The 21,328-nt window shown below is 45.6% G+C and overlaps 1 protein-coding gene across 2 annotated transcripts in view; it reads right to left on the minus strand.

Annotated features, from left to right (window-relative positions):
- The window catches only part of LOC111158715 (fibronectin type III domain containing 1), a 112,153-nt gene that overhangs the window by 56,007 nt on the left and 34,818 nt on the right, over positions 1–21,328 (minus strand). The window contains exons 5-7 of one of the 2 annotated variants that reach the window (XM_022520937.1): positions 8,908–9,114; positions 3,580–3,678; positions 1,919–2,036 (exon numbers count right to left, since the gene is read on the minus strand). In XM_022520937.1, coding sequence (XP_022376645.1) covers positions 1,919–2,036; positions 3,580–3,678; positions 8,908–9,114 — 424 coding nt within the window. The remainder of the gene's footprint in view (positions 1–1,918; positions 2,037–3,579; positions 3,679–8,907; positions 9,115–21,328) is intronic. The other variant, XM_022520936.1, reaches the window with a different exon arrangement.

Genomic DNA, 21,328 nt, shown 5'->3' on the forward strand with positions numbered 1-21,328 from the left:
GAAAGATGGAGCTTAGTGTCTTACAGCTCAGAGATAAAGAAGGGAAGGGACAGAAGAGGGACAGGTTTGACCAAGCAGGTACCTTCTGAGGGATGTGTGTGTGTATGTGTGTGCAGGCATGTGGTGTGAAAAAAGCAATATTAAGAACTGAAACTGGGGGGCACCTGGGTGGCTCAGTGGGTTAAGCCTCTGCCTTCAGCTCAGGTCATGATCCCAGGGTCCTGGGATCGAGCACCGCATCGGGCTCCCTGCTCAGCAGGGAGCCTGCCTCCATCTCTCTCTCTGCCTGCCTCTCTGCCTACTTGTGATCTCTGTCTGTCAAATAAATAAATAAAATAAAAAAAAAAAAAAGAACTGAAACTGGCCTAAGGTATCTTGGTTCTCCAGAAAAGACAGACAAGAAGACCCACTTCATGCCAAAGCAGGCATGTTTTCTATAGGTTCAGGAGGAAAGGTAACATGTGGTTTTGAGTAGAATTATTACCATGAGAAGGAGCAAAAGTGTGTAATAAACAGAGCAGGATAGAGGAACTTACAAAAGGAACTCTACTGTGTGATTATCAGGGAGAGAAATGCTAGGAGCAAACATGTTAGTAACAATCCCAGACAGAAGACATCCTCCACACTCAAAGAGCTACAAACTCCATTTATTGTATTCCTTTGCCAAGAAATGTTCTTTGCAGCCACTTGGCAGTAGAAAGCATCTGAAGCATTAACAAGGTGATATTTAATAAGTCAAGATAAGACTTCAGTTGCAGACACAGCCCGCCAATTAATACAAGAGTCTTGCTAAGAAAACTCAGGCCCTTTATCAAGATACTGGGAATCAAATTCCAGTGGTAATCAGGAACAAAATGGAAGAGAATCACTATGAGCTTTCTCACTTTCTTTCAAATGAAGCAGATGTCTTTTTCTTTTTCTTTACTAACAGACAGTAACAAAAACTGTATATAATACAAATAATGGTGTGTGTGTGCATATAAAGAATAAATATATATAATAAAAATATAAAAATATATACATAAAATACATATATAATCTCAGAATTATACTCCATTCATTTTTTTAAAGGATGTTCACTTTTCTTGGTTGTAGATATGTTCAAAAGTTAATATATAGGGTCCTAAAAGTTAATATATAGAAATCTTGGCTTTTTCTTGGTAATATAAACTATTCAGTAGTTTAACAATAAAATTTTGATGTTTATATTAATCTACCACTGACAAGGAATGGTGTCCACCAATGTTTTTTAAACACAAAGATTACTTTAATCTTATGATTGGTTTTTCTTCTACTGCTATTGCAAATCAGTATAAAAATCTGAACAGCATAATATCATGAGCTATTATAATATCTAATATTATCATAATATCATTATGAGACAAAACAGTGCCTTCTGCTATGCACAAATGAGCTAGATATAAGGCAATTCAGTGTCTGAAGAATGAAGAACTACGGTGTGCAAGGCATTCGACAAATGTCCACTTCTCTACATAAAAATCCTTCCTACTGTCACCCTTCCTGGATAACAGGAGGAAACGTAAGACTCCTTCTAAAATGGGGTCACATCCTCTGCTCACAAATAGATCACAGTGAGACAAAGCAAAACCCACATGGGGCAAAGAAAGAAAATGGAATCTAGGGAATTTCCAGACACAAGACAAAAACTCTGAACAAGTGAGAAGTGAGGTCCTGCTGTGTGCATTACAAGGCCCTGGTCATATCTGATCTGAGGAAAACGTGTGACGGCACCTGAGACTAGCCAGAATGTCATAGAACAGTCTACCACCCAGCTACCAGAGAGGCCAGCACTCACATGTCAGAAGATACGGTCATGCAAATAAACACATGTCTCGTAAGGACCAGAAACTCACATCTCTCATACTTAAAACAAAGATAAATAAACAAGGGAAAGTACCTTGATGCAACAACTTTCTTCTGTTTTTCCAAAACAGGATCAACCCAGGCTACAAGCACGGATTGGGATGACATGACCCGGACATTGATGTCTTCAGGCACGTCTAGCTCATCCTCTTCTGAAATGACAACGGGACACATTAGAGGTCTTACAAGAGGATCTGCCCTGAGTCCTCTGGGCCCCAGAGTTCATTATTCATGCTATATAATTTTTAAATTGCTTACACTTGATGTAGATAAAATGAAAGCTAAGCAATTGTTTGCTCGGTCAATGTAGAACAACCAAAATCTCCATTCTTGTTCTTACCCACAGTCTAATAAATGGGCAGTTTACTTGAAAAGTTCCCCAATCCAGCTGACCTAAAGAACAGTGCAAAAGGGATGCTTTGCCTTGGTCCAAAATACTCCAAGTAACTCAGTGTTTTCTTAACACATACTGTAAGTTTCTGGGAAATAATACAAAATATACAAGAAGCAAAAGTTTTGGGGGAAAAATGGTCAAGCCAGAGCATTTCCTTAGCAATCATGGCATGAAATGAAATTCTGGTTCAAACAAATGCACAAATCACATTGGGTTCAATGTCCTCCCATTTTAGAAAATGTGGTTCCAACAAGACAGATTAAAAGTTACATTCAGACATAAAGTAGAGTTCAGTTTGCCAATTTCCAAGAGAATACATCATACCCATGAAGCCTATAGTTTCTGTTCAATCTCTACCCAAAATGAGGACTTACAGGCCTCAATTTTGCTCTTAGTCTCTTGGGGCTTTTATTTTGTTTTTTTTTTTTTTTTCTTTTCACCTTTCAGGGACCATGTTTCAAAAGGATGTGACTTTTCTACAGGTAGGGGAAGGTGGAAATAGCTTGTTAAAAAACAATGTGGACACGTTTTCTATAACAGTAAATACTGAAAAATAAAAATGCAGCATCATGTATTTGAGATTTCCATCACACAACGTAAGCAACTATAATCATAAACAAAAATGATAATATAGAAATATACATAATTTAGTATCTGGTCTGTCATATAAAACTGTAATCACAAATAAATTGTGAATTCCTAAAAATAACCATGCTGCAGGTTGCCTCTTTAAATTAAGATGCAGGACCCAGAATAGGTATGTGTAATTTATTAAGATGTAATATTTTAAAAATTTGTGAATGGATGTAGGGAAGAACATCCCTCGGTAAATGAACAATGGTCAGACTGTGAGTAAGCCTCTACCACACTTCTCTCACTCTTCTCAATGCTACGTTTAGGAGATTTGGGCTAAAATTAAGTATGAGGGCAGATCTTGCTCACTGCCCCCTCCACACGGACTCTCATTTCTCTCTGTTCATGGTCTGCCACCAAGGACAACTGATGTGTGGGTTAGACTGTGACTGTAATTGGACCAAATGCTTGGCAGGTCCTACAGCGGCAAATCTGTCACACAGGGAAGCCATTCAAAATACACAGAGAAATATACTTCCTCGGACGAACACGCTTATCTCTGAGTATAAATGAAACATGCTTGTGTCCGAAATATGACCAAGCCGGTCCCGTGGTTTCCTTCACACTCAGTGACATCCAAGTGATTCGCCACTTACACAGCATCATTTGGAAACAACCCGGCAACCACACAGACCAGGACATGAGCAGGTTCATCCTTGGAAACATACCTGAAATCTTCCGTTTCGTTAGGGCAGCCCTGTAGACAGGCTGACTCTGCCCCTGTGAGTTCATGGACTGCAGGGAGACCACATACACCGACTCCGAGGCTGTGGACCAACCGGCAATGGGTGAGGCTCCGCGCTTGGCTTTCCAGGATGCACACCCTCTTTGTCCGCATCCCCCACCCACAGCCCCGCTCCCTTCCCATCTTGTCTTTCTGGAGCATTCCAACTTCTTCAGGATAATTAAAGATGAGACCAAGAACATTAGAAAACTAGGCTCAAGAAAAACACCATTGTGTGAGAAAACGTGGAAGTGATTATTACCTGTAATTCTTGAGAAATGGGTTTCTATTTCCTCAACATTGAAGAAAGATGAACAATGTTTAAAAAAGAAAACAATAATATATTTGCCCACAGAATCCCCCCAACTTCTTTTTACCTCCAAATAGAGAAGAGGGGTCACTCTAGTTTTTTATCTGTCATCACAAAGAAGGGAGCAAGACAAGAAGAGTGAGTGTACCATGTTATCAGTGCAGAGAGGATGCTGGGCCCTTGGAAACTGAATTCCTCAGAACTGAGCCTCCGAAGATTTGCTAAGAGCAAATGTAGAAGTTTAAACACATCCTTTATTTCTAGATTGTTCTTTCAGTTAGTTCCTTCTACGCCACACTCCAGTAGTACCTAACTGAATCTAAACTTGAAAACTATTAGGAAAAAAATTACAATGATGAAATAAAACTGTAACTCTTGAGTACTATGGAATCATAAAATCTGGGATCCAGATGAAACCTTGATTAAATTCCAATTTGGCCTTCTACTTTATAAGTAAGGATATAAAGCCATGAGAAAATCAATTTGCCCACAGTCATGCCCCTAAGAAGGACTCATAATCTTCTCTGAATCCGGAGTTTCTAATGCCTAACTCCCGGCTCTACTGACTGAGTTTCCAGCAACGGCCTTAATTAGTTTAAGAATAAAAATGAAGCAATATGACATATTTCTTTATTTTTTTAAATTTTTTTGAGATAGAACGAACACGGAGAGGGCAGGACGCAGACAGAGAGGGAGAGAGAGAGAATCTTAAGCAGGCTCCATGCTCAGTGTGAAGCCCAGCATGGGGCTCCATCTCACCATCCTGAGATCGTGACCTGAGCCCAAATCAAGAGTGAGATGCTTAATGGGCTGAGCCACCCAGGCTCCCCACTATGATATATTCCTAATCATACACCATCAGGTAATGTAATACACCATCTGGTAATACACCATCAGGCAACTACACCATCAGGTAATACCTAAGCAAAACTTGCAGAGGTGACAGAGATGCTAGTGAGAACTTGTAACACTGGGGAACTTCAGGCATTGCAAACTTTCACAGTAATGGGAAAATTAACCTTTTTTTTTGCAAACAGCATGTCAGTTAAACATAAAAGGAGATCAGCATTCAAAAACCTCACACAGAATCAACTTATAAACTGCAATAGCCCAGTCACATTTCATGGGAAGGGAATATTATTTGACAAACTTTGAACAGTGCCTCTCTCTCTCTCTCTCTCTCTCTCTCTCTCTCCACACACACACATACATACACAGACATAGGGCAAATGAAACTCGTGCTTTGATGAGTAAACTATTATTTAGGCTAAGGTTCTGACATTCTACCACCAGATTTTGAAATATATGTTTCATAAAAGAGAAAAATCAAGTCTGTAACACTGGGATTCATAGAGCATCAAACTAAGCTTCCAAAAAGAGAAGTCCCATAAGATGGTTAATTTCTTGGTGCTACTGACAACGGAAGCAGCCAAAGGTCAACAAAGAAAAACTCTGCCATCCAACCTCGCAACCCAGGAACACATATAAAGAAACTTAAAAAGCAGTGTGCCATCATTTATCAAGAGCCCCCAAGAAATGGATAACTTCCCACAACTGATGTTTTACATATTTGGGATGTATTTCTTAAAGTTCCTAGATTGTTGTTAATACCCAGATTCTTGACTTGCAAGCTCTCTACACTAAACCTGTGATTACCTGGCCTATGATTACCATGAAGTAGAATAAACCAGAAGAGCCCACGTGTCTGAGTCTGGTCTCGGCTGGGCTGAGTGTGTCACACCTGCCCCTCATTTAGTCCCAACAAAAGCCCCATGAAGAAGCTATTCACATAGTCTCCTCTTCGAAGATGAGAAACCAGGGTCAGGGGGATGAGATGACCCACCCACAGTCATGGACAAGGTGTTAGGGCCAGTGTGACACCAGGATTTACTACAGCAGGTGAGGGAGTAGGGCCCAGAGCCAAGTGCTGGTTATGGAGCAACAATCTCTTTTTCACAGAAATAACGAAGACTCACTGGTACAATAACATACTCCATTCTGTGCCCCTGATTATTGGTACTCTGGAGATAAAATTTCCAAAATGACCCCAGCATCATCAGCCCAGTGCCCCCTGAAGCCCCATCCACCACAGCCCCTTGTCAGAGCCAGTGTTTCGGCTCTGAACTTGGGACTGTCTTTCATAACTTCCTGAAGGCCCCAAACTCATGCACTACTCCTTTATTATTGTCCCGCTCCCACGTGAGTCCGGGCGCTTGCTGTGTCCTCTGGCCTCTGTCTTCCATTGCCATCCGTGCTCCCCTGCATGGGCTTGGCCTGGGGTGCCCACCACACCACTTCCGGCCCCCTGTGCCTACTCTACGGTTTCTGCTTTCACAACACTCTGTCTGCGATCTGTTTCTGTGAGGGACTGCTGGGGCCCTAGTTCCCCCAAGAGGCCTGACACGGAAAACGTCTAGTCACATGTGCTTTGTGAATGAGTGGGAGGGTGGGACTTTTACTGACAGGACCCCACCTCTCTCCAGGTTTCCTTGACCATTCCCTGTGGGCACCACGCTCTCAATGGCATCTCGGTCATAAACATAAGTAAAATCCCATGTAGGATAAAATGAGGACACTGGCCTCCCATGACACAGCAGGTCCACTGCAACATCCCCTCCTGGAATTCACAGCATCCTCCCCATTAAGATAGAGCAAGTGTCCAGGGAGACCTCTTCTTCTTCCTGGCAGCCTCATAGAGCATTGGTGATGGCAAGTCCAACACATTTTTTTTTGGTGAAAATTCAAAAGCCAAAACATCGTGGAGGTGTAAGAGGCACTGTCTATCAGGCTGGGACCGGAGCCCAGCCCTGACCTCAGTTCCCACATTGGCTCAAGTTCAAAAAGCAGAAAAATCCTTCTGTTGCCCTCGGATGAGCCAGGGGTCACTACCGAGCAAATGAAGAGACAGCAGCATCAGTCAGGTGAGAAACTTGTTCGCACTAAACCAGGTTTTACTGCATGGTATCTATGAAGGACTCAGAACAATGAAAACCTCCCACTGGAAACACGCTGCCCTGTAGCCTCAGGAATGCAGAAGGAGTGACTCCCCTGCTGCTGATACTCTGGGTAGAATCTGGCCCATTTCCCCTGCGGAGTACACCTATTCAGGGCAAGGGGTAGGTTTGGGAATGAATGACCGATGCGTCTCCAGATGACGGGGCCTCTGGCTCTAGGTCTCGCTGCTAATACTGAAGTCTCACAAAGCACGCTCAGTTCAGATGTCTCCAGTGCCTTCTATGATCCCACGTGGTTTCCGGTGGCCTGGAGAAGAGAGGTAGCTGGTCTTTTTGTTGGGGGTCGCTGGAGTCTGAATTTTGAGATGGTTTGTATATTATGCCCAGGAGAACACCCACCAGAATTGTCCAAGGTTCTTCAGCAGGTGGCTGAACAGACAGCTTGAATAGGACGGTGACTTCCTGGCTATACTGGAAGGGAATGCAGCGTGGGCTTCCACTAGGGTCTCCAACCAGCTCAAACCATGCCTGCCATGTGACCCGGGAGGCTGGCCTTGGAAGTCCTGAGGAACTCGGAGCTTCTTGTCCAAATTCCAGAATCTGTGGTCATGCCTTGAGCAAAGAGGATTGTGTTCCCGCACCTGGGGCACCTGCGGCAAGCAGAACTTCTTCCCACAGGCGGCCCTGGTCCCACCATCACCTTTCTCACCAGGCTGTTTCCTGAGCTCCAAACTACTGGTCATCACTGCTGCAAGCCTAGAACCCTCACTCTGGCTTCCATTTCTCTATTTTGTCTCTCCTGTCTCATTTCCCTCCACTTGCCTGTCCGTCGTCGCGTCTGACAGACTTAAGGAGGCAACACGGGCACCACTGCCCTCTCACCAGTGACTCTGTTCATAGCACAGACCTTCAGCCTGTGCCCTTCTGGGCTCCTCTGCCTGGAGCCGGCCCTCCTTCCCACCTCCAGCCCATCTCACCGATGTGAGGCCTGGCTGGCATCATCAAGTGAAGAGATCACCAGGTCCTACTGGAGTCTTCTGGGAGGGTCCAATAAAGAACCCCCCTTCCTCATCCAAGTACTGATCCAATTTGGAAGAGACTGAAGAATAAGCAGTGGGGCCAACATATTTATTGCTGGCACCAGCTATGTTGGAGATCATGGGGCAAGCATGCTTTCTAGTATGAGCAGCAGAACGGCCAGGCTCTGCTGCCCAACCCTAGGCCCTACATGACATGTGCCCAGAGGAACTGAGTAGATCATGTGCTCTCTACAGTCTGGCTTCCCTGTGAGAGGAGAACACACAAAGGGGCAACCCATGCTTTCCCAGCACCTCCTGCCAAACTCATTAGGTCAATTAGGGGGTGTGAGGAAAGGGGGAGAAAAGAAGGAGTTTGCAGCATCGCCTTGCTCGGACTGTGGCCTCTGCCACTGTCCAGACCTGTCAGTGAGTGAGAGCATCAAAGGTCAGGCCTCGACCCAAGCTGGAGCCATGTGCACAATCTCTCCAGTTCCAGCAGATGTTCCCATCTGCATCGCATGGCCAAAGCTTCCTTCACACAGTAAGGGTCTGCAAAGGAAGAAGGCGGACCTGGTGTGCAGACTCTATCAGCGGCCACATTTCATCTTGAAAGGACCCAAGGTCCAGTGTCCTGGGAGCTAAGACAAAGCTTGAAAGGACAAAATGGTTAAAGCAGAGACAAGATGAGAAAAGCATCAGGTTCCCTCGCACGTCCAGGGTAATGGCCCGGCTCAAGGAACCGGTGCTGTCAGATGAGGCAGCAGCTGAGGCACACGTGGAGGGGGGCCTCGTCCTGCCACTGACTGAAGGTTGAAAGGATGAAGGCACGGAGGACGGACAGGGCAAAGAACACAGTTACTAATCATCATACGTGGAAAATGAACAGCACTGCATCTCAAGTACAATCTTCGGTTATGAACGAGCTTCTAAACATTGACGTGATGGCAAAGGTCACCAACACATCGGATACCATATAACATTGAACTCACCCAGTTTTTTAATTTCGTGCGTCCGCTCATCTCTCGTCAGTGGGACGTAATTCATCTTCCGGCCACTTTCTCCGTAGCCCAGAAGAAAACCCCGTGATCTGCGTGGACTCTTGGCTCCCGACAGGCGCGGTGCCTTCCACGCAACAGAGAGCCGGTCGTCTGAGGATCGGACGCGGACACGCAAGGGCTTGTTTGGCACTTCCTTTTCTTAAAGAGGACATGACACAGAAATTATTACACAGTATACCCCTAAGAGTGAACCGCTGAGTCTATAAAGTCTGTCTAAAGACGGAGCAGCAACAATTAGCAGCTGGGCTCAAAACATCCATTTTTGGTAAACCAATTCTAGTAGGAACACTTTTCCCCCAAGGGTATCAACACTCGATGCACCCATTCCTCCCCGCGCTTCAGACAGAGAGGTCCCAAGAAGTCATTTTGAGGCTGCCAGCCGGAAATCTTGGATGTTTTACAACGTTCCTTCTTGTCTATTTTGCCTTCTTAAGGCCAAAATTGTACATTCTCTAGTGAGAGCTAAAGGTCAGTGTAAAAATAGAGCAAACACACTTGTGCGTTATTTCTAACAGTCCTTTCCTAAGCACTTTCCACTCTAAGGTTGAAAAGACAGGCTTTCCTTGTTTTTACAGGAAATCACTAAGAGTGAAATGCTAACTGGTTTTTGTGTTTTACCTTGGTTTTTCTGACACGGCTGTCTTGCCCCTCCAGACAGACACAGCAGCAATCCCCAGTCTCTGCTCTTTCCTTCTTGCGAAATCGATGTCTAGAAATCCTCTTGCTAAATGAGCAATCTCAAGAAACATTCTGATTGTTAACTTTTTCAAAGCAATGCCTTCTGGTGGCCAATACTTAGTGTTCAAAGTCTTGCTTTTACATCAATTAAGAGCTGATAAGTTTGGCAACAAGGCGGGGGTGGGGAGGGTGTGACGACCACACTGCCCGTTTGGAGCATTAGCCGCACTCTGGCCCTACATCAGGGATACAGTTTGGCTAATGAGCATCTCTCCACCTACAGAAACCAGGTACTTCCCAGGCATTACTCTTCAACCATCTACATTGGCCCTATTATTAGTCAATTCTCAACTAACTTTTTAGACTGGAAAATTCCTAGCTAAGCGAAGACATAAAAATAAAATCTAATGTCTCAAGTTAGTGTCAACTTCAATAATGCAATAAATCAATAGCCATTGGAGATGGTTATTCTGAAAAGTCAGACACACAGTGCCCGTGTCTTGAATCTAATCAAAAGGAATATCCTTTAGTACATGAGCTGGAGATTATCTACTCAGTTATTGGGCACCCCCATTCCTAGAGGCATCTACAAGAATACCAGGCTATGGTTCAGTAAATACTTTTCTCAATATGCAAAATGGTCATTATTAAGATTTTTTTATTTTGACCCAAAAATGCAGCCAAAGGACTAACTACATAGAACTTGCCCTTACAGCCTGGTGTCATGAGTATAACCACTTTCCGTAGGGTTATACTAAACTGATTTCAGTTTTGTTCCAAGTTGGAGGTAAGCTCTCAATTTCAAGGACTAACCTCTGTAAAAATTAAGGGCCACCAAGTAATTATGGAAATGATAACTACACTCATTTATATAGTTCAAAAGAAAATAATTTGCCAAACGTGTTCAATACTGATAACCCAACTCATTAATGGCACAGCACGGAGTAACTGTATGAGTTCCTACATTAATCCTATGACCTGGTAACTTTTATGCATTCCCAATGGGGATCTCTCATTCATAGCCTTAATAATGTAGTGCCCATTTTCCTAGAAAGATCCAGGCTACTAAAACTTATTAAGTGCTTGAGTTGTCCACAGGTGACTGTGTCACAGAGGTGAACAGGAATGCCCTTTGTCAGCATTGGTCACTGATGAATAGACCTTGTGTGGGGCCTGAGTGGGAACTTTTTTAAATACTGAGGGAAATGTCTCATAAAAACCAAATATGAGAAGCAAAATCTGAATAACGAGCAGCATGTTTAGTCTCATTTATCAACAACGATGTTTTGGTTTGTTTTTAAAGTTAGCAGATTTGCAGAGGACATTCATTAGAACAAAACACATAACCAAGTTGACTTTCTCAGCAATAGTGTTTGTGCCTTTTTTAGCTTTGTGCAAAGTCACAAAATAGACTTGACATGAGCCATGAGCAGGGGCATAGAAGTCAAGAGAAAATTTCACAGGAAGCAAAAACCTTTGCTTCATTCTGTCTTTACAGCTTCTAAGTCACATTCCCCTTTATGTGCCTCCAATACAAACTGTCACCACATGCACAAAATTCAGTTTTAACAGAAGACCCTCCTGTGAGTGATGACATAGATTCCCTGAGGGTGAACCACCTGAGGTTGGGGTTTGATTTCATGGGGTTCCCAGCTTTGGGCAAGGGTCGGTACTATGTTTTTTAAAAGTTTATAAGGTGAAAATTATGTCTGTCAACAACATAGGATATTTATTTTACTTCTGTAAAAAGTTCATACCTCCTCACGGCAACCTCTCACTGATGTGGGGCTGAAAATGATGCTTGCTCAAGCTGCCACCGGCCATTTGCACTGCTAGTATTTTGGGCAGAAATGACAGGGTTATCACCCAACCATGGCTGCCACAATCTATTTCCTGAGACAGCAGTAAATGGGACAGATATTCATGGTGCTGTTATCAGCTTGTTACCCCCGATCCCGGCTCTTTTTCTAAATCCCTTTGTGGCCTATGGCAATGCTCCCATCACTCCAGAAAGCAACATATCAGCATGGGAGTTCTGGGTGATCACTAGCAAAATGGGCAAATGTACTGAGAACACACATGTGGGTCTTACAGGAGTCAGAAAAAAAAAATCAGTTATTGAACGGAGATAGTATTCTCTACCATGGGGCTCCCCTCCAGTCCTGGGACACTTCCAGCCATGCACACCACAGGGCAAAGTGTTTCTGGAGGTTGCACTCTCACTGCTGAGCCTTGGGAACACAGAAGGTCTCTACTCCAAACAGATAACCCCTGACACTCAACAGTAAAGCACTGACAAAACTCTAAAAAGGAAAAAGACCATTGGAACCATGACAGGGTCCCTGAGAAGCAGGAAACAGTAAGGTTCCAAGGACAAGGATCTTGGTCTCAGATGGCACAAGTTTATTGCCTCAGGTGCCCAGCTTGTAGCTCTGTCTTGATTCCTGCCAGGCCCAGTAGGCATCAGCCACGCTGCTGCCCTCAGACTGTACGGGCTTTCACCACAGTCTCCAACCTGCTATTAGCCACCCCACACCAGGACTGGAGAATGAGGCCGGCCTCCTGAGCAAGGGGGAATGGGGAACAGGGCCGAGGCTAGCCCCAGCCACCAAGCACACCGTCTGCTTTACATAGAACTTCACAGTTTACCACAAGGAACAGGGCCGAGGCTAGCCCCAGCCTCCAAGCACACTGCCTGCTTTACATAGAACTTCACAGTTTACCATAAGCCCTCACATGGTTTATTTTAATTGTCCTTACAAGAGCTTCCAGGTTAAGTAGGATACATGTCATAATCCCCAAGAGAAAACTGAGGTTTGAAAAGGTGAAGCCTCTGACCCAAGGCCACACAGCTACAAAGAGTCAAGTGAGGACATGAATTCAAGCACTGTGGGCTGGGTTCCATTCTCATCTCACTAGACACCTTCCACTTCCACTCTCCCCTCACCCCATGTGCCATCCCGCCAACCACCTAACCTCTTCTGCCAAGGAATGTGAAGCAAGGTTCTGAGCTAGACAGACCCTCCTCAGCGCATGAGCATAATGCCTGGCACAGTAGGCATTAAGTGCGTGTGTATGTGCGAGCGCACACTTAAGACCAGACAGTATACACAGCAGGTAGCAAATGAGTAAGAGAAGGCCTCTCATCAAAGACTGTCCTGAGATCTCCTCCCACCATACACAGAGGTCACTGACTCTGCAAACCACCGAGTAAGGTGAAAATGGCCCCCTCAACACAGACCCCCATCTTCCAAACCTTGGTTTTAGGAAAGCCAACTGTAATTTTTTTCAAGTATTTTGAAATTTTCCTTTCTTTAATATTCTGGGATACATACCATCAACCATTTTCTTAAAATCTTTTATAGGTCATCTGGTAATCTTCTTTTAAGCTGATGCACACATTAAGAAAAGAAAAACTACCCATATGGTTCAAATTCACTTGCCATGAAATCATTTTAGTGTTTTCTCTAAGCCCCATGAAGTTTTTCTGATAAATCTCCCTTAAGTCTTCTATCATGAAAACAGGAAGTCACAATTGTCACAAGTGACCACATTCACACTGACCAGCACAGAGTATCTTTTAAACTTGGCAGGATACAGTCCCGCCTCCACTGCTCTTGGAACAACAGAATCAGGTAGATTACTCAGAACGGGTCCATCACAGAAGACCCACAGCACTTAATTACACACTGTCTCCTTGGCAGGGCAGCTGGGTGTGACGATTACCACCTGGATTATAGCAGACTCCAGAAAGCAAGACAGGATTAGAACATCTCTGCTGATCTCTCCTGCCAGCTACGAAAATTTGCAAATATTCTGAAGTTATACAGAATCAAAATCGGTTCTTTTCACAAAGAAAAAAATTTAAAAATCAAAGGATCAACAAGGTGCTGTGCCCATCTACGCTCCAGCACTGGCTGAACATGGTTGCTTCTGCATTCAGCTTCCACAGGCACCGAAGTCAGGGTCTGAATCCGAGTCTAGTACTCCCAGGCTGGGTGACTTTGAGAACCTTCACTGAAGCTCAGTTTCCTCTTCTGTAAAGTATAGACAGCATACGGAGTTTTGTAAGATAATCCACATAAGGCATTTAAAGCTGTACTTGGCTTCCATTAAGCACACATTAATTGTTTAATTAAATGTGTTTGAGACCGTGATAAAGATGAAACCCCTCATTTATCAGCTTCCCTGGATGGGTGTGCCACCCCTCCAGAACGTGAGCCATAGCTGGACCACAGAGCTTATGGTGATGCTTTGCACACAGGGGGCACAAAAAAATGTGTCTCAAAGAACCAGACATAAGCAGAAGAAAGTGCTATTGTCAAAGACTCTTCACACTGGAAACCTTCTCAGCTATGAGGTGGTCCAATCCAGCCCCCTTTTTCTGCACCATAAACTGGCAGTGCTATTCTTCATCAACATCTAACAATTATCAGTTACTCTGAGCAAGTCCCTGCTCTTTGTTGGCATAAAAGAGTCCATGACCACTGCTGTCCAGTGACCACTTTCCTCAGCCTGGTCTCAGGTAACAGGACATTCTCATTTTCCTACAGAACATCCACCGTCACTCAGCATACAGCTCCACTGAGCAGCCTGGCGCCCCACTTCACTGCCCACCCAGCTTCACAGACAGTCCCGATCCTCCTCTTCATGGCCCAAAAGGGCTGGCCTATGTGTTCTCTGGCTCTCCGCTCCCCTGTCCTCTGCCCCCAGCACCTTCCCCCAAATCCCCAAACATCAGACCCTGAGGGCAGCAGGGGCACCAGTCTGTACAGCAGGAAGGGGTCTAACCTCTGAGGCCAGTGCAGTGACCCTCATACCGCAGAGTGCATCAGACTCACCTGCAGGGCTTGTGAAAACACGCCCCAGCCTCCACCACTATCAGAGCCAGGTGCGAGTCCAAAGCTTCTGTGTACTTTTTTTTTTAAATTTTATTTATTTTTTAAATTTCTTTTCAGTGTTCCAGAACTTTTTTTTAAAAGAATTTATTTATTTGACAGAGAGAACAAGAGAGCACAGCAGGGGGAGCAGCAGAGGGAGAAGGAGAAGCAGGCTCTCCACCGAGCAGGGAGCCTAGTGAGGGACTCTGTGCCAGGATCCTGGAATCATGACCTGAGCAAAAGGAAGATGCTTAACTGACTGAGTCACCCAGGTGCCCCAGCTTACGTGTACTTTTGATAAATAAGCATAAAGAAGAGGAGGGAGGGCAGGAAAAGGGGAGGGAAGATGCATTAGAGGGTGCGCAGATCAACTGTGGACAGCCAGAACAGAGACAGGACGTGGGCTTTGCTGTCCCCACTCAGAGTATGGATTCCCTGCCACTGACATAGGCCCAGCCCCAGCATTGAGTGACGTCTGCCAAGGGCTCCTTCCTGGGAGAGTTCTGACTCGTCATCTCGAGACACTTCTGAATGTTTCACGAAACTCTCCTTCCACACCAACATATGCAACACTTAAACTGAAGTCTTTTGAATGCTATTGTTTTCTTTTCCAAAAAACATCCCAATAATCTGACTACTGGGTTTTTGTGTGATATTTGGATAGGCCTAGCTATTTAACAATAAGGAGAAAGGGTACCTTATTTCTTTATTTTAGAATAGTGACTGTCACTATGTTACCAACCTTCATAAATTACTGGATCCCTACCAGGTAGAAGGCATTTGACAAACGTCCTCACAATCACCCAAAAATGCCCTGTTTACAAAGTGAGGCTGAGGATGCTTAAGGCGGGATTTCAAAGCCAGACAGCAGGGGCAGGAAACTGGGCTGGAACTGCGGTCTGTTGGATCTGTAGCCCTCCTTGTCTCCACTTCACTCTTGTTCAGAAACTCCTAGTGGCTACAGAGTTGGTGCCACCAGCAGCCACACTGTGGCATAAGCCTGGTGCCTGCCCTGGGAGAAAGTCCCCCTTGGTACCTCACAGACACCTCGGGGTGAAGGATCTGGTCTGCTGCTCCAGGAATCACTGTCCATGACTTCCATGCCACAAGTATACCACTTATAGAAAATGCCAACATTGTCCCCAAGACCTCGCTGCTCTTAAGGGAAGTCAGTCCATCTGCTCCGTCAGGAGCCACTCATCACATGAGTCTCTTGACATTTGTACATTTCAGTGCTTTGGGAAACACCATGCAATGAAGAGCCCAGCACCTGGGCAGCCAAACCGATGGCCTGCCTGCCTGACTCATCCTGGGAAGCAGTTGGGACATGAGGGAGAACAGTTTTGCAACTTATACACATCTCTCCACCCTCAGAGATACTAAAACAGCAGTCTTGGGCCCACACGTAGAGGCAGTACATCCTCACTGTCTTTCCAGGGTTTAGGAGAGGACAGAAGATCTTGAAAGAAAAAAAAAAGAAGAGAAAAGAAAGAAAAACAACCTTGATCTCCCCTGAACACACCACGGCCAATGACTAATAATGTTATGGATTGTGGAAGTCCAAAGAGCCTTTCTAAAACATCAGACACTAACTCTTAAAACAAACAAGCCAACCTAAGTGTCTTTGGTCAAGCTTCCTCCTGCCCCAGGACCTGTCCAGTTCTTCATAGACTCTTCCCTCCTGCTCTCTGGGATCATGCATGGACACCCAGACTGTCACTGGATGAGGAGCCACAGGGCATCCGACTTGGCATGGAGTAGAGAAAGGACAGTGTAGTCAGAGGCCAACCGCACAGGCTGGTGTGAGGCTGCCAGCACTTGTGCCCTACAGGGTGACCGTCAAAATTCAGAGGACTGTCTCAGAAACAAAGCAAATACAGTAAGCCCTCCTGGAACCTCTCCACAGAGGTCATTTTGTCTTGTCTGCTGTCTGTTTCACAAGATTGTGGAATCCCTTTATCCCTTAGCAGAGCTCCTCAAACTCTTCCCTGAAGTTCATTTATCAGCAAAGAAGATGGTGCAATCCCAGAAGCCTGGTGCAAGGCAATGTATTCATAATCTTTTTCTCAAAATCCCACACATTTTGAAAGATCATCCAGAAAGCACTTCCTGTGGACGTGGCCAGTGTCTGCTGTGCCTTCATGGACTCCTGGCAGGGCAGCGTCCTCCCAGGTTCTGAGAAGCCCAGTCTGAGAAGCCGCAAGCACCCCTGGTACATGAGCAGCTTCAGGCTGGCATCCAAAGTGTCCATCCATGGCTGACTTTGACCCCAGCAGTGCTATGAATATCAGTAAAAATGACTTCATACTGGCAATGTCATCCCACAACACTAGGGCTGCAAAATGCCAGGTCACCCGAGATGGGTCTCTGCACAAGTTGGTGTGAAGTCCTGCCCCGGGCATGAGAATGAAGAGGTTCAGCAACTACTTCCATGGACACATCCCTCAGTTCTTACAGATCTTAAGCCTTTTGAGAGGCATCGCTCCCTACACTAAGCCGACCATCTTACTGTATAGGCAGAGCGAGGGTCTGCTTCCCACTCAGGACAGCAACTCATCTCTAAGCCTGGAAGGACGATACCAGCCACAGATGTCCTCAGCCATCTGTGACAGGAGCTTGCAGGGAACCCAGCCCTGGCCCAGCCCCATGGACACAGCATGAGGGGATCAGGGAGCTTCTTCGGCTGTGGAGGTCTCCTCCACTGGAGATGGGCAGGGGCTGTCACAGGAAGCATCTGCTCTGGATGCCTCTGGGGGTAATGTTGCCTCCAGAAGCTCCTCCTAAGGACTCATGAGGGCCACGGAAAGCAAGGGGAGCAACAGCCCATTCTTGATCTCCTCAACAGCTGAAATGCAGACATCTGGCATTTCTTCACCCTACAGTGTAACATGGGGTCAGCCTCCTAGACTATGGAAGCCAAGATGAAGGAGTGGGAAATATGCTGAGGAAAATTGTCTCTGTTCCAAGGTTTGTTTGGTTCAGTTTGTTTGTTTTAGTCTAAAGCTCTTCTGCCTTTCTTTCATTCAGGAGCAGGGCAGTAAGTAATGCATCTGTTTTCTGGAAATGAAAGACCTTGTTTCTATTGAGTGGCTGCTGATTAATTCAACTTTTTACTATGACCCAACATGCTCTTTGCAAATGAAAGACCTGGTTAGGATATATGAACAGGCTGGTAAGTTCAAAGAGAAGGGCTTTCTTTCAGGCCTAATACCTGCATTTGCAGGGATTCTATATAAGGACCACAGAGACCTCACAAGGGACATGCCTGACCTCTTTTTCACTCAGACAATGAAAGAAAAGCCCGTGATGGGTCTGCCATCAGACAGTGGCAACTGGCCCCCAAGATGCTAACCTCATCAGAAGAATTAGGTATATTAACGAGTGCAGGACATGAAGGCCACACATGTGGGGACAGTTCATCTTTCCAGCGTTCAGGCCCTGCCCTGCCCTCTGGGAGCAGCCACTCATCAGCCTCTGAAGAGAGCACCTACCCCACACCTGGGGAAACAGCCTCACTCTTGGTCGCCAGCTTCCTAGGCACTCACTGATGGGAAAATCTGTGAGCACATACTCACATTCATCGATGTGGAAGAAACGCACGGTATGCTGGGGGAAAGTCTCTCCAGTCCGCGACAGCTCCTGATTCCCTTCCAGGCATTTCTGTGGGGGCTGGAACCCCTGAGGCCTTTGTTCTGACCCAAGAACATTCTAATGGGAGAAGTTACACAGCTCTGCAAACAAGATTCCACTGCCTACATTTTCTTTGTTGAAAAATGGGCTTGCAGGCTGGGGAAGTTTACACTCTAATGGGAGAAGTGACTTTGGAATGAGGCACTCTGATAAGATGGGAGGCCCCAGAAAGAAGGGATATCCCCATAGCAGATGGAGCCTGCTGTATACACACCTCGTCTTCACAGACCAGCCACCTTGTGGAATTCCAATCCACAAATGTACTCCATGTCATTCCAAGACACTGAAGGCAAGAATTAGGATCTCTGATTGATGGCAGCACCCCTCTGTGGCCAACATTCTGCCCTGCCCAGGACCACCCCCAGCAGCAGCGGCTGAACTAGCCAGGGGTGACCCTGACCTTCTGACACCCCCCTCTGCATCTCGCACTGTCCTAGCCTAGACTTGTCACTTCTCATCTCCCCTCTCAAGGCGCAGACAGAGAGGAAGCAGCCTCCAAATGCACTTCTGTTTAGCAAGCATTTATGGAGCACCTACTGTGTGCTTGACCCAGGCCCCCGAGATACAAAGACGAGTAAATCAAAGCACCCTACCATTGAGGCAGCTCACCATCCAGGCTGGGGAGCAGAAACCGATTTTTGCCCTGTAAACTGCACTTAATAAAACTCATGATTGCATGAGAAAGCTACTGAGAAAATCAGGCCATAGACATTACTAATTCCCTGTGGGCCAGGGTGTTAATTGAAACTAGCGTGAGAAAATAGGACCATCTGATCATAATTACTTTAAAAATTCTGGACTGGGGTACACTTTAAGCACAAGTCTGGCACACAGCAGCCCCTGGTCTGGCTCCAGCATTATGGGATAGAGCCCCAAAGGGAGCAGCACTGTGTGCAAATGCTCACTGGTGTGCTACACCGGCACCTTTTACCCAGAGTGATGCCCACAGTCTAAATATGTTAACGGGGCCTTCTTCCTGGCTCACACAGTGGTGGTCTGCTATGCCATCACACACAGAGAAAGGGGAGTAGGTGGTACAGACAACGGGGCCCGTGGGAGACGTGTGTCTGGTGGATCACTGGAGACGATTCTTTATTCTGTGCACCTCCGTGTGCTCAGGCACAAATTCAACACCTAGGAACTGCAATTCAGCGTTTCTCCCTTTAATAATATGATTTTGATTTTGCTGACCCAAAACAGTCAAAGGAGTGGAGAAAAAGGCACAGAGTCATTTCTCAGTAATACAAATGGTTCCCAATTGCTTGCAAAGTTTAATCACCCAATAAAAGTGGTGGAATCAATACACTTTATGTCCTCAATTCACAAAATTTCCAAGCTGAAAGGAACCCTAGAACTTTAGAATAAAACTTAGAACCTGAGATGGTTCTTAGAAAGGAGACTAGAATCTTTCCATCAAGACCCAGCATTTCACAGCTGAGGAATCTGGATCCAGGAATATGCTGCAGCTGTAGCTGGGCCAGCCATGAAGGAGTGGACAGGGTGGGGAGTATAGCCTGGTGGTGACTATGCTCTGAAGTCAACAGGTCAGGAAAGGGCCCATAGCAGGACACTATGGTTACAATTTCCACACTCCACATCAGTCACATTTAAATAAATTGGCAAGAAGATACACCTGAAGGTCAGTGCTCGTTCTGATGAACTATTGATAGGAAAGGCAAGAATTCATAATTTTAGATTATGAAATACCCATTTCTCATATGACCATAGGTATTTCCTAATAAAAGGAATGCCAGGGAAGGAATAAAGATGCCAAACTGTGGTTTACATGGTTTCTTAGTTTCATCATTTCCATGTTAAATAATTCAACACCTGTTCAACAGCAGGTATCAGCCTTTTGAGGCAGGCACCGAGGAGACTAGTGGAGCGCCATGATGAACCCGAACCTACGCTTACCCTCAGGTCTGACCATGTGTGCAAAGCAGCTTCACATATATGAAGTCAATATTGAGGAGTCATGGGGACAGCAGTTCCCCTCAGAGACAAGAGGAGGGAAGGGAGATGAGGGTTTGGAAATCATGAGAAAGAAGAGGAGTGGTATGACGTTGATGACCTTTATTTCAAAGGGAGGCAGGAAGCAAGGCTAGAAGCAAGAGGAACAGGAGGAAGGAGACTGAGCAAAGTGGCAATATTTTAGACCTGACAGCCCATAGAAGAAAGGAAGTAACCTTAGTAAGGACAGAGAACAATTGCCAAACTGTGCTGAGGACCCAGTTGGAGTTAGCAGACCAGCTGCAAGGAGTCACAAATGTGCAGATCAGCTTAGCTCTTTGCTTCTCTCACAAGACTCAGAAATTCACATGCAAGAGGAAGTCAGGGAGTAGAGGCCCTAGTATGGGGACTAACAGGCCACTAAGGCTGTCCCAGGTCAGGGGAGCTGCAAAGCTGTCATGAGCAGGACCAGAAAAGACAAGAAATGATCCAGGAGACAGCTCTGGACTGTGGAAATGGGAAGGGTCTATGGACCCAAAGCCTGAGTCAGTCCAAAAGGGAGCTCAGGAGAGTGAGAGAGTTGAAAAAGTGAGATGACTATGGAGAGGAGCAACTCTACCACAGGCAGCAGGTAGTAGCAGCTGGAAACCACGAGGTGAGGATGTCACATGGGCCACCGCCATGGAGGATGCCCGTGTGGACAGACCATTGGGAGCCAAGCACTAACTTGCTATTTGTATTTGGGGAGAAACCCGGAGGTCTGAGAATGGGTGGGCACAGTTATGCTGGTACTGGTTGAGAATGGCCAAGGAGAACGGTGAACTCAAGTCGGAGCTATAATTTGTTTAAGAAACGAGCAAACTTCATGGACTGAAATATAATGAAAGAAAATATGAGGCAGAAATCAGACTTTTATCTCAGTATTATGTCTAGTTTGGGCGCCACAGCTTAAGGACACCATAAACAACTAGATTTTTAGAAAACCATCACCTTATTAAAAATACACATGATCCTATTGAGAACTAAAATTTTCCAGATGAAGAGCCTGCTGAAAGCAGAATGACCTGTGCGCCAAGTCCTTGGGTTGGTTGGAAGCAGAGCTGGGCTGTGGTCTTGTCCTGACCAAAGTGTCTGTCTTGGCACAGACCAGGTGA

Source organism: Enhydra lutris, unplaced genomic scaffold (assembly GCF_002288905.1).
Source record: "Enhydra lutris kenyoni isolate GAN:26980312 unplaced genomic scaffold, ASM228890v2 scaffoldscaffold62, whole genome shotgun sequence".
NCBI classification, from domain to species: Eukaryota; Metazoa; Chordata; class Mammalia; order Carnivora; family Mustelidae; genus Enhydra; species Enhydra lutris.